Source organism: Bos indicus, chromosome 20, assembly GCF_029378745.1.
Source record: "Bos indicus isolate NIAB-ARS_2022 breed Sahiwal x Tharparkar chromosome 20, NIAB-ARS_B.indTharparkar_mat_pri_1.0, whole genome shotgun sequence".
Lineage (NCBI taxonomy): Eukaryota > Metazoa > Chordata > Mammalia > Artiodactyla > Bovidae > Bos > Bos indicus.
The window spans coordinates 25,302,518-25,316,431 of NC_091779.1; the positions used below are offsets into that span (position 1 = coordinate 25,302,518).

Here is a 13,914-nt window from a genome sequence, read left to right on the forward strand (position 1 = left end):
TATTTTGATAATGATGGCTGGTAGTTTATAAACACTATTAACTTGAGAATGGACATAAAAAACAAGTGTAAAACTTCAATGTTGCAGCTGATTTCAAACATTTATTTTAATAGATTTTTTAAGTGCTGAAATTTCCTAGAGGTATGATCACTTACCTGTAAAGGAAGTTATAACATGTTTAACTTGGGACATCAAAAAACATTTAAAATAGACACCACAAAAATGTTTCTGTAGTTTAAAGGTCAAATTTATTAGGAGATTAAGAGGTGTATTATACACAGACTATAAATACTGCACAGCTGACTTTATTCACAGTCAAGCACAGAGATACAGTCCGTGCCAACCTATTTTGTGGATACTCTTGTTCTTTTATTCCAAGAAAAGTTTGCGCCATAAGACTTGGACTTAGGCTTTGGAACCTTTCTCTCCTCAACATCATAGCTCCATCCTAGAAAAAAAAGACAATAGTAAACCCAAAGAACACAATTAAAGAGGATCCCTGAAGAACACAGCAAGCAGAGGCTAACTTTCATAAATTTAATGTTCATTTATCAGGAGTATGTGTCAACACATCTTAAGTATAAATACTTACTTAGTAATGTGTTCCTTTCTAATCCTATGTGACAAGAGGGTCTTAACTATTGCCTGAAGATGATTTACCATCTCTTAAAGCTGCAAGCCATGATTTAATTTCTCTCTGCTGAATATTGTTCAAATATCGATGGTTATGTATTATGTAAAAATTTACATTCCTCCTTGTGGTTTAATATGTGACTTCAGTAACTGAAATGAGGAGCACTGAACAACATAACCCATCTCACTGCTTTCTAAGAGCTGGTGCCTTTACGACAGTTTGGAGCTCACTTGAAGTGATTATAGAAAAACATGTACACAACTATATAAATCAGAGTTGGGGGAGACCATAAGAGATTACTTGGTTCAGCTCCCTGGACTATGACAGGCTACTGATTAAACTCAAGAAGTTTTTCAACATTTGTTTCAAGGGCTGTCAACATTAGAATCCCATTCAAGTATCTGGTAACAATGCAAATTCTTAGGCCTGACCAGAGGTCCACTGGATCAGCTCTTGAGGGGACCTGGGAATCTGCACTTAATTGATTCCAGGAGATTTTTATGCATAGAAATTTGAGTTTTTTCTGCTTAGTCCCTAAATTGTGTCCAACTCTTCAGCGACCCCTGTGTACCACAGTCTGCCAGGCTCCTTTGTCCTGGGATTTCCCAGGTAAGAAAACTGGAGTGGGTTGCCATTTCCTTCTCCAGGGGATCTACCTGACCCAGGGATCGAACATGCATCTCCTGCACTGGCAGGTGGATTCTTTACCACTGATCCACCTGGGAAGCCCTACCACTAGTCTAATCTGTTCATTCTCTTCTGAGAGTCATACCTTCTCTCCAAAGTCCTTCTCAGTGTTTTACAATTTTGAAAACTGGATTTATATATGTCTATGCTATGCTAAGTGGCTTTAGCCATGTACAACTCTTTGTGACCCTATGGACTGTAGCCCGCCGGGCTCCTCTGTCCATGGGATTCTCCAGGCAAGAATACTGCAGTGGGTTGCCATGGGGATCAAACATCTCTTACATCTCCTGTATTGGCAGGTGGGTTCTTTACTACTAGTGCCATCTGGGAAGCCCCATATATGTCTATACCTCTGCCTTGGGTTTTTCTCCATATCTTTGAAGAACTATACTTAAAGCAGAAGTACACCTTATTCTATTAAACCAAATAAACACTCCTCCTTGAAAATATAATTATGTCAATCTTCTATTCCCCAGTCTAAGCAACCTATCTATATAACTCACTTTTCTTCATTAGATCCATTTTCCATCCCTGTAATTTATCATTCTTCTCTCCCAGAACTTTCTTCAAATAACTCATCTTGAGACATTTGATTCACGGCTGAATCATGTAGTCATATATAAAATGTCCACACTGAATATCACAGTCTAATTAAGTAACTTTCTTGATCTTAGGAGTTGTCATGAATTCTAGTGCTTCTAGGTGAGTATAGTATTTGCTACCACAAAGCTTACGTTTCAACAAGCCTCTTGGTTAGAATTCATTTTGCCATAAATGAATTCTAAGTATACTGCTCAAATCTAATCTAAGTATACTGCTAGTGTGCCTATTTCAGTGTTCTAAAAGGGAAAGCAATTTAATAACTTCACTGCTATAAGGAAATGGAGGAGGGAAGAAAATGAAACAAATGTCTTAGAATATCTTCCACAGACCCTGAACTTATTATAAGATATTTGAATTTCAAAAAATATACTAAAGAGCATAAGAATAGTACCTACTTTATAGGTTGTCATGAAGATTAAACAAACTAATTCATTAAAGTGCTTAGCACCTGGTATTTAAGTTCTGTGAGACAGGTATTTTTCTAAAACCTTTATATGAATTCATATTAGTTCCTTTATATAACTGAGGAAACTGAGGCCCAGAATGATTAGGGAACTACCTAGCACAAGGTCACTTTCCTTTCTCAGCTAGGAAAGGGCACAAGCAGAATTTAAATACACACAGCCTAATTCTGGAGCCTGTGCCTTAAACACACTATATTGTTTCTTGTGGCTTAATAGTAAGTACTTGATAAATGCTAAAGCTATTATTTCTCCCTCAAGTTTAATTTTCAACTTACTAGCAGCTTACTTTCTATTGAAGTAAAGTATTAACGTAAATAAAATTTCTGTCACATTATAACCCATTAGTTTTGAATTTATGATGCTTTGAATATAGTTAGGCATAAGTTGGTCTATTTACTATAGAAAGAGGTTTTAGTAAGCAAACTAATACTATGAACTGAGCATAATTTTAACACTATAAACTTCTCAAGCATTTTCTATATTAATCAGCAAAAGGTGCTGATAATTATAAAAAATATTCAATTCAATAAAGCAGATATAACTATTTACTGTACATTTGTTATACATTTAATAAATATTATCAATTGCTTTCTCTGTGTCAGGAACTCTATGGAAACCAGAGGTGAAGCGGTAAATAAAAAATCCCCAAGCTTCTTCAAGTACTTATGGGAAGGAGAAGTTAACTAGTAAATGAATAGTATATGAGGTGTTATTATAGTAAAACAGGGCTTCCCAGGTGGCGATAGTGGTAAAGAACCTGCCTTCCAATGCAGGAGACGTAAGAGATGTGAGTTCCATCCCTGACTTCGGAAGCTCACGTGGAGGAGGTCATGGTGATCTAGTATTCTAGATCCACTCTAGTATTCTTGCCTGGAGAATCCCATGGACAGAGGAGCCTGGCAACCTACAGTCCATAGGGTCACAGAGTCAGACTGAAATGACCTGGCACCCACACATAGTAAAACATCCAATTAAACACACACACACATATATATATACACACACACTAATGAGTACTGAAGAGAAAACATTTTAAGAGAGGGCACATGGGGCACCTTGCATCTGAGAAGATCACATTTGAGTGAAGATGTAAAGGTCAGAGTTAGTCATGCAGATGTCTGGAAAGAGAGCTTGCAGGCAGAGAACACAAGTACAAAGACCTCCAGTCAAGAATGTGCCTGGTATTCCACATTCTAGGTCCTGTGCTTTAAGTGTAATTGCACTGAGTTTTAAAATTGAGCTCATAGGTTTCTTGGTTTATGGATTAGGCATTATAAATATCCTTATTTTATATCTAATTATGAGGAAAAAATTAAGAGGAGATAAGCAGCCTAAAGCCACATTGTTAATAAGCGGCAAAGCTTGGATTTTAACTCAGGTTAAGTCTATGCACATAACCACATCATAATAAAACTGTATTATTTTTTAAAGTTCTGTAACTGCAATTTTTAAAAATCTGTTTCACCCATGTCCTTTCAATCTGTGTGATTTCCTAACCATTTTTCCTGTTTATTTTTGTAAATGAGTTGAAAAGACTGTTTTAAGAATCCCTCCCCTAGTTATGAAGCAGGTAAATGGTTTCTAGTGTCAATTCTATGTCTGGCTACAATGGTTACTGGTAAGTTACCTGCTGCTGCTGCTGCTGCTAAGTCGCTTCAGTCGTGTCCGACTCTGTGCGACCCCACAGACGGCCCACCAGGCTCTGCCATCCCTGGGATTCTCCAGGCAAGAACACTGGAGTGGGTTGCCACTGCCTTCTCCATTGTGTGAAAGTGAAAAGTGAAAGTGAAGTCGCTCAGTCATGTCCGACTCGTAGCAACTCCATGGACTGCAACCTACCAGGCTCCTCCATCCATGGGATTTTCAAGGCAAGAGTACTGGAGTGGCTTGCCATTGCCTTCTCCGAAGTTACCTGAGACCTCTGTAAACTTTTATTGCCAAATGATGGGTGAGAGAACTTATCTTCCCTCCCCCTCAGCCTCCCATCCCAAACTCTCTAGACAAGAAAGACATCTTAAGAGGAGCTGAAGAAGAAATGAGAAATATTTAGGAACTGCTATTATAACACACACATACCTGGTAATCACTCATTTACACAGTAAATCTTTCGATCACAAGGGAGAAAAAGCAATTTTTTAAACTGCATCAGAACGCAAACATTAGCTCTATTATCTCTTCTGTCTATGAAAGTCTAAAAATGTTGTCGGGGTCACTGCAATGTGAGAAGACTGGGGTTTTGTACACATAAAAGAACAACTGGTTTGAGTTTTCTCCTGGTAACTAAGGAGTGAGCTGACTTGGGAATTGTGAGCCAGATTATAGTTGCTGTTGATGGTGATAACAACAATAAATAGAAGTATCATTATGGGGATTGGAATGTGGATGGGCAAAACACCCTGAGAAAGCAAACAAAAACACACATAGATAGTACCCATCTCTGTATTACTTTACCACAGCCATCCATGATTTTAAGGACGTCTGGGGGGAAAGTTTCTTTCCCTCACATTTTTCTGTGGAAAACAACTGTGTTCCCAAAACTAGACATGCACCTGTGTTTCTCTGATTAAGTAAAAGCAAAGAAAGGTATGAGGAAGTCTAATAACAATTCATAATAGAGTCTGAAACTCAAGTCAGGCCTACATAAATCTCCCTTTGGATTTTTTAGCAAAGTTTTCTACTATATAGGACTGATGTTACAATGAAAATTTGCTCTTTTCTGGAACCCTGTTAAGAATCTGACCACATTTCCAATCATCCTTTTCCGAACAGTTTACCCTATAGTGCCTGGATGAACAAATTTACTGGTCCCACTAAAAACTTCCTACCATAGTCTCCCCCACATTTTTTGTGATATTGTGGCAATATAAAGGACATTGGAAGAAGCTGTGAGCTTTAGCTAAAAAGACAAAATGACTGTTAGAGTAACAGCACTTGAAAGGACATCAAACATTTGTACTTAATGAGCACGATACATGAATTGTACTCATCTTTTCTATATCCTATTTGAAACTTCTTAGAAAGAGATAATATAACTTGCAGGGAATAAAACACAGACGTTTAAGAATGCAATCTTATTTGTGAAATGTTTAAATTTCCATAGGAATTTCTTTTTCAGCCTGAAAGTTTTTTTTTTTTTTTTTAAAGAAATAACTCAAACTTGAGAGTTTTTGAATGAGATTAGGAAAGTGAAAACGCATCCTCTGAAGAATGCTTGTATAAAATCAAGGTGTAGTCTATGACAATGGTTTCATGTGGTGTTCTGCGACACTGAAAACCAGCCTGTGCTCCTCCCAGCTGCGCAACAGAAGATGATCAAAGCAACTGAGCCCACGGCAGCTGCCCCAGGGACGGGGTAAAGCTCCTAGGGCTGCCGTCACTTCCCACTGAGGAGAGCAGCCATATGGCATGGATTAGCTACAAATCCAACCACCGGCACCTACATGATGAGAAGCTGACTCCCTTGGCTGTATCACACACTGGAATGCTTTCACAAAGATATTTTGAATTTTAAGCCCTAGTATCAGAGAAATACCTCTGGCAAATGTGCCAATAAAGTTAAAATGTGATCTGTAATATCCCATGCTCAATTTCTTTTTCCGAAATTCACCCATTTATTTTGTGACTGGGATATTCTACTTCCTATAACATGAATGTCTGGTGTAATCTCTTCAAATACTACTAAAATACAAAAAGCCCCTGAACAAAACTAGATCCCAATAATTTATGAATTCCAAGTATTGTATGAGATATAAGAAAATCCCATTCATTTAAATTTCAGAACCATTTCACTTACGTTCAGTAATGCTGAAATACAGAGAAACATCGGTATTTTTACTGCTTGTGAAATATGTTACCTTTAGTAACCTTGGTTCAAGTCCTGTTAAAGGTCTGTCCCCTCCAGTAACCTAATGGCAAGTTCTGATAATACTCAGAAGTGAATGGTTTAATGATTTTTCGTACTGTGCATTTATGTACAAAGCAAGAACGACCACATAATCTGGCACAGACGGACATAACTGGCAGGCACTGCTAAGGATAGCGAAGGCTTTGGGAGGCCACACTGATGTTTGTTAGCACTTGCAAAGTTTCAAGATTCCTCACCAGGCTATGTGCTCATAATATGCCTAGGTGAAAACACAGAATAAACACAAATTATATTTTAAGGAGGGAAGGTAACGAGGAAGAAAAGTAGCTTCATAAGCATTCATTTTTAAGAAGTACTTCTATTTGAAATTCTCATGTATTTCGTTTTGGGAGAGAAGAGAGGTTCAGATCAGAATAATTTAAAAATATCTTAGATCGTCTTATAGAAATATTATGGAGGGTAGATGTATTTTGGAAACACTGGCAAAGCAATTCTTTCCACGAAAATTATATAAGATGGATTAGTAACACCCTATACCTGCCACATCTGCAACACCCCCTCCCCACAAAAAAGAACCTTTGCTATGATAGCAAATGCCTCCATAAATTTTATCTGTTCAAATAATATAGTTGCTATATGGTATTACTATTTTGGAGCCACATTATTCAGAATTTGCCACAAAACAAATTGGTTTGTGTTCCAAATGTACAATTGAAAATTAGTCATTAGAAATTTGGAAAACATTTTCTAGAAAACGAAACTATACAGCAATGGTAGAGATCCAAAAGTCACTGAGATTCTGACATAACTGATCTGGGTGTGGTCTGTGCATAGGGATTTCCACAATCCTATGTAACCCATAATACATTAGAACCTTACTAAGCCGCCATGTATATATAACACTACGAGAAAAATTATTTCAGACTCCTGACTGGGAATCTAAGGAATTCATCTCTGTCTCCTTAGTAGTCAAGTTGAACATTTCCCCAGCCAAAAAACAGACAGTTCCAGGTCTGGGGATTGGAAAGACAGTTATGTAGGAAAAAAAAAATTTCTGCTTCAACAGAGACTATGCAGTATTTACAGAACACCAGATCACAGCCCTGTTTGTTTTCTTTGAGTTATTTTGCAATTCCAAAAGTTGTATGTACAAATCATCTTATTTGCTGATTCTGTATTTGTGATTTGCCTACTAACTAAAATTCATTTGTAAATCCAAAATCCTCCAAGGACTCCTCCACCTAGGAACCCTGATGCTGGCATCCTTCCAGACTCCCTGTGGGCCGCAACGGTGCCTGTGGGTGATGCTTCCATGGTCATTCATGACACGCACAGAGCCGTGAGTTCTGAGTCACCTAGCACACATGCTCCAGCTGAGGTCAAACAAGGTAATGCTATGCCTTCTTGTTTCAGCTCTCACACTGCAAACAAGTGTCCTTTTTGTAGTCTATTAACGGCACATTTTTTTTTTTCATTTTTTTGCCTTTTATTGGTAATTTCACTGTCTGAAATGACCCCCAAGAGTAGTGGTTTAGTGCTGTTTAGTGTTCCTAAGTTCAAGAAGGCTGGGATATGCCAACTTGGGTTAGATGAGCATCATCCAGGATAAAGTATAACACTGCTGGCCATGAGTTTGATGTTCATGAATCAACAATATACATTAAATAAGGCACTTTAAACAGAAACACACATAAAAAACAAGATGATGTACTGATCAGCTGACAACATTTTGTGATCAGAGGCCCACAGGAATCTTTTTCCCTAGGAGCAATTTTTTCAGTATTCACTAGTGTTTGTGGTGACTTTACAGAACATAACTACCATGAGTAATGAGACTCAACTGTACTTGAGGGGTATAGAAATTCTGTCCTGCCTCGTGACTCCCCAAGCCTCAGAAAAACCAGTTTGTCTCTGTTTGCAATTCATCTCAACATTCTTTCACTTTATGTAATTTTGGGCTGTACTAACTTTTCCTTTGAACTGGTTGTAACACCAGCATGGGTCCCTTGTTTCTTTAGTAAAATAAATCTTCAACATGTGTTCATTTATCTCTCTATTAAGTCATGATCTTATCTTTTTCAGTATGTTCTTTTAATAATTTTGGAGGTGCTACTGAGATGGCCAATAGCTTTAGCAACCAAAGTCAGGAAAACTTCCTTACTAGAAATGGTTTATGTTATTTTAAGCCCAAGATTATTTTTTCTTGGCTTCTGAATGTCAGAACTTTGCTGAATCTTTTATCAAATTTCAATTTTGTTCTCCACCAATCTGGGGAATTGATTTTTTTAAGGTCTGATCATTTAAGATTCTTTTAAAATGGATTAATGGTTTTAGAAATCCATTCTCAGAGGAAAAAAGACAGAAAATCTAGTTTGTCTTTTTCTGTATTTAAGGTCTAATGAAGTACTTCCTGAGTAGAAAACAGCTCTCTAGTATGGTATGAGCCAGTGAATATTACAATTCTGTGACCATTAACCCATGGCTTAAATTGTAGAAGTGAAATAAGTTCCTGTTTGTCTGCATGTATGCTCAGTCAAATCCGACTTACTGTGACCCCACGGACTGTGGCCCGCCAGGATCCTCTGTCCATAGGATTTTGCAGGCAAGAAACAGTGGAGTGGGTTGCCGTGCCCTACTCCAGGGGACCTTCCCGACCCAAAGATAGAACTCGCATAGCTTGTCTCCCCTGCACAAGCACACAGATTCTTTACCATTGTGACAATTATGTCTGTCTGCTGCTGCTAAGTCGCTTCAGTCGTGTCTGATTCTGTGCTACCCCATAGACGGCAGCCCATCAGGCTCCCCTGTCCCTGGGATTCTGTCAACATACCTATTAATTCAGAAATGTGTTTACTGCTCATTCTGTGTATAGGTAGTTTTTTCTACCTCCAAGTATAATTAATGAATTAAGATTATAAAATACTTTGAATGGGTTCTATTTTGATTCTCTTACAGAGAAAATACATGCTTGTATAAGTGGACTATTCCTAAAACAGGAAAATGGAATTTCTAATACTTTGAATATGCTAAATTTAAAAAGTATTCTTATAGGATCTAACAAAGATTTAAGAATTTAAATTCAGGTAGTATAGGTAAATGTTTGACAAATGGAAAATTTAAATTTTTTTTTTAACAAAAACAATTACGTTTTCTCTAATTTATCAGTGTTAAATATAACACAAGCATAGATTTTTATTCTACATGGCCATGTTCTTTCTAAATCAGCACGTTTTCTGATCAAATGAGCTAACATTACTTCTGTTTAATGTTTTACAATCCTGCAAGATGCAAATTTTTGTTTATCCACAATGATTCCCTGTTCTGACAATTTTATTTCAACATTAATTACATTTTATAATATGTCACCTTGAAAATTAATTTCCATGATCTTTAGGTAACTTAAAACCCTAAATGGTATTAATGCTGCTGCTAAGTCGCTTCAGTCGTGTCCAACTGTGTGTGACCCCATAGATGGAAGCCCACCAGGCTCCCCCGTCCCTGGGATTCTCCAGGCAAGAACACTGGAGTGGGTTGATACTTATTAATACCTAAAAAATTTTTACAGTAAAATACTAAACCATTGATTACTAAGCAAAATTTAAACTTATTTACTTTTGCTTTTTTTTTTTAATGCTACAGGGAGGCTGCATCTTTGGGTCTGTTAATGGACATGTTCATTTTTGCCATTTGGATAAGCTGGACTATAAAGAATGCACACAGTTGTGGAAAGTTTGTTATGTGTATTTATCAACTGTGCCAGTCTACTAAAATGCTGGTGTGCAACAGTTTTCATCTCTACTTTTTCTATGAAATCCAAGTAACTTTGGCCAAAATATATAATTAAATGTACATAAATGAAACACTACTGGGAGTGATGGTGGAAAAGGGGTGTAACCTTGTATACAAAGTAATGAGTTGTGTTTTTGGTTTACTAAGGGTGGTGACAGTGGTAAAGAACCTGCCTGCTAATGCAGGAGACATAAGAGTTGTGGGTTAGATCCCTAAGTCCAAGAAGATCCTCTGGAGGAGGGCATGGCAACCCACTCAAGTATGCTTGCCTGAGAAATCCCATGGACGGAGGAGCCTGGTGGGCTACAGTTGATAGGTTCACAAAGAGCTGAATATGACTGAAGCGACTTAGCATACTCAGAAGAAGGGGAAAAGATAATAGTTCTAAAGTAAAAAGTCTGTTCCAGAATGAGAAAGGAATGGTGAAGGACAAACCTGAATGGGTACAGAAAGTTATGTAAGATTTATAAAAAGGAAATTTCATGTATCTTAGATTACAGTGTATCTGGAAAATAAGTCTGAAAATCTATGTTGCTCTTGTTCAAAGTGACTCAGTCGTGTCTGACTCTTTGCGACTCATTGACTGCAACATGCCAGGCTTCCCAATACTTCACCATCTCCCGGAGTTTGTTCAAACTCATGTCTATGGAGTCGGTGAAGCCATCCAACCATTTCATCCTCTGTCGTCCCCTTCTCCTCCAGCCTTCAATCTTTCCAAGCAGCAGGGTCTTTTCCAAGGAGTCAGCTCTTCACATCAGGTGGCCAAAGTATTGGAGCTTCAGCATCAGTCCTTCCAATTTAGGGTTGATTTCCTTTAGGACTGACTGGTTTGACCTACTTGCCATTCAAGGGACTCTCAAGGGTCTTCTCTAGCACCACAATTCAAAAGCCATCAATTCTTCGGTCCTTAGCCTTTTTTATTGTCTAGCTCTCACATCCGATACATGGCTCCTGGAAAAACCATAGCTTGACTATACAGACCTTTGTCGGCAAAGTAATGTCTCTGCTTTTTAATATGTTGTCAAGGTCTGTCACTGCTTTTCTTTGAAGGAGCAAACGTCTTTTAATTTCATGGCTGCAGTCATTGTCCACAGTGATTTTGGAGCCCAAGAAAATAAAGTCTGTCACTGTTTCCATTGTTTCCCCATCTATTTGCCATGAAGTGATGGGACCGGATGCCATGATCTTAGTGTTTTGAATGTTGAGTTTTAAGCCAGCCTTTTCACTCTCTTCACTTTCAGCAAGAGGCTCTTTACTTCCTCTTCACTTTCTGCCATAAGGGTGGTATCACCTGCATATCTGAGGTTACTGATAATTCTCCTTTCAATCTTGACAACTGTGCTTCATCCAGCCTGGCATTTTGCATGAGGTACTCTGCATATAAGTTAAATAAGCAGGGTGACAATATACAGCCTTGATGTACTCCTTTCCCAATTTGGAACCAGTCCATTGTTCCATGTCCAGTTCTAACTGTTGTTCCTTGATACAGGTTTCACAGGAGGTAGGTTAGGGTGGACTGGTATTCCCATCTGTTTAAGAATTTTCCACAGTTTGTTGTGATCCACACAGTCAAAGGCTTTAGCATAGTCAATTAAGCAGAAGATGTTTTTCTGGAATTCTTTTGCTTTTTCTAGGATGGAATGGATGCTGGCAATTTGATTTTTAGTTCCTCTGCCCTTTCTAAATCCAGCTTATACACATGGAAGTTCTCAGTTATGTACTATAGAAGCCTAGCTTGAAGAACTTTGAGCATTACTTTGCTAGCATGTGAAATGAGTACAATTGTGCACCAGTTTGTGCATTCTTTGGCACTGCCTTTTGTTGGGACTGGAATGAAAACTGACCTTTTCCAGTCCTATTGCCACTGATGAGTTTTCCAAATTTGCTGGCATATTGAGTGCAACACTTTAACAGCATCATCTGAGAAGCTATGAAATGTGTTAAAATCTTACCAAAGTTTGTTCCATTTTGATGGGCTTGTTTCATTAGGTTACTGTTTATTGCCTTCACCTACAATAAGAAGGGTTCTACTTTCCGTCTAATCTGCCTAGACTGCAAAGATTCTGTGGCTTACCAGAATAACTTTATATGCTTGTGTTGACTTTCAGTACTTCATAACTTATCTAAGAGCTAAAGTTCTTTACAGTTAGGCTAAGTTCTTTGTTTGTAAATTTTATCACCAAGCTGAGCAGTCAAATACTGTGTATCTGATCCTATTCTTTCCTAAATGTTCAAATCTTTTGAAAAATTTTGATTTTTGCCTCCTCCAAATCAAATCTTAAATGTAAAATAAAACAGAGTATCTGTGCACCTAAAACTAAAACTTTGTGATATTCCACAGGCCCTCTGGGAAATCTCAAAGATGTATTCTTTCAACTTTGTAAAAATAAGTGCTAGAAATAGATTTGTTTGATGTGTTACACCTGATGAGCTGCATGGGAAGAGCTGTCAATTCGGAATAGATGCTTAACCATGAGGTTAATGCTGTTTGGATAAATGTTAATGATATTTCTCAAATTACAAGCTATATACTAAGCTTAGAGATTTGTCAATACCTTCACTGTTTATGATAGGTTTCATTTATCTGAGCTCTGGTGCCTGATATCAGAAAAAGTATAGGTTATATTTCAGAATTTCAGTTATTTTAAAACAATATTAACTTGGTTGCATCTTTAGTTCTTTACTTTGTATATTCTTTAGTTTACTTCTTGTATCTTCTAGGCTAGTATATGTCAACTAGAAATTCATATTACATATTTATGGAGGTTTATTAATATATAGACATACAGGACCTACCCTAGAATAACTGAAACTTTTAACTTGATTTTTTTTTTTTTTTTTGGTATCTTCTTAACAATATGGTATATTCATGGTATATTATGTCTCAGGATTACTGTAAAAATTTTTTTCCTCTGTAAAGAGTATGTTTATTTTTATAAATTAGGTGAACATTTGCTATCTTCTTTGAAAATAGGCTTATTAACAAATTGAGTACAGATATTTTGTAACACTTGTTGGAATGTCTTTTAAGTTGCATTATTCTTGTTATGAACTCCCAATCATATTTCACTTTTGAAATTTATCTAATGTTATACATGGAAGCTCAGTTCAGTTGTTCAGTTGTTCAGTTGTCTCTGACTATTTGCAACCCCATGGACTGCAGCACGCCAGGCTTCCCTGTCCATCACCAACTCCCACAGCTTGCTCAAACTCATGTCCATTGAGTCGGTAATGTCATCCAACCATCTCATCCTCTGTCGTCTGCTTCTCCTCCTGCCTTCAATCTTTCCCAGCATCAGGGTCTTTTCAAATGAGTCAGTTCTTCGCATCAGGTGGCCAAAGTATTGGAGTTTCAGCTTCAGCATCACTCCTTCCAAAGGATACTCAGGATTGATTTCCTTTAGGATGGACTGGTTGGATCTCCCTGCAGTCCAAGCAACTCTCAAGAGTTTTCTCCAACACCACAGTTCAAAAGCAGCAATTCTTTGGTGTTCAGATTTCTTTATGGTCCAACTCTCACATCCACACAAGTCTACTGGAAAAACCATAGCTTTGACTAGACAGACCCTTGTTGGCAAAGTAATATCTCTGCTTTTTAACATGCTGTCTAGGTTGGTTGTAGCTTGGCTGCAGTCACCATCTGCAGTGATTTTGGAGCCCAAGAAAATAAAGTCAGTGTTTCCATTGTTTCCCCATCTATATGCCATGAAGTGATGGGACTGGATGCCATGATCTTCATGTTTTGAAGGTTGAGTTTTAAGCCAACTTTTTCATTTTCCTCTTTCACTTTCACCAAGAGGCTGATTTTTATTTTTGCCTTCTCCAAATACATGGAAGAGACCCAGGAGAACTAAGTAATTCACCAAAATTGC

General features: G+C 37.7%; 1 protein-coding gene across 1 annotated transcript in view; it reads right to left on the reverse strand.

The window, feature by feature from the left end:
- Positions 1 to 225: 225 nt before the first annotated feature.
- Positions 226 to 13,914, reverse strand: part of NDUFS4 (NADH:ubiquinone oxidoreductase subunit S4) — a 115,633-nt gene continuing 101,944 nt past the window's right edge. Inside the window, exon 5 of the mRNA XM_019983013.2 lies at positions 226 to 448. Within this exon, the coding sequence (XP_019838572.1) occupies positions 345 to 448 (104 nt within the window). The 3' untranslated portion in view covers positions 226 to 344. The remainder of the gene's footprint in view (positions 449 to 13,914) is intronic.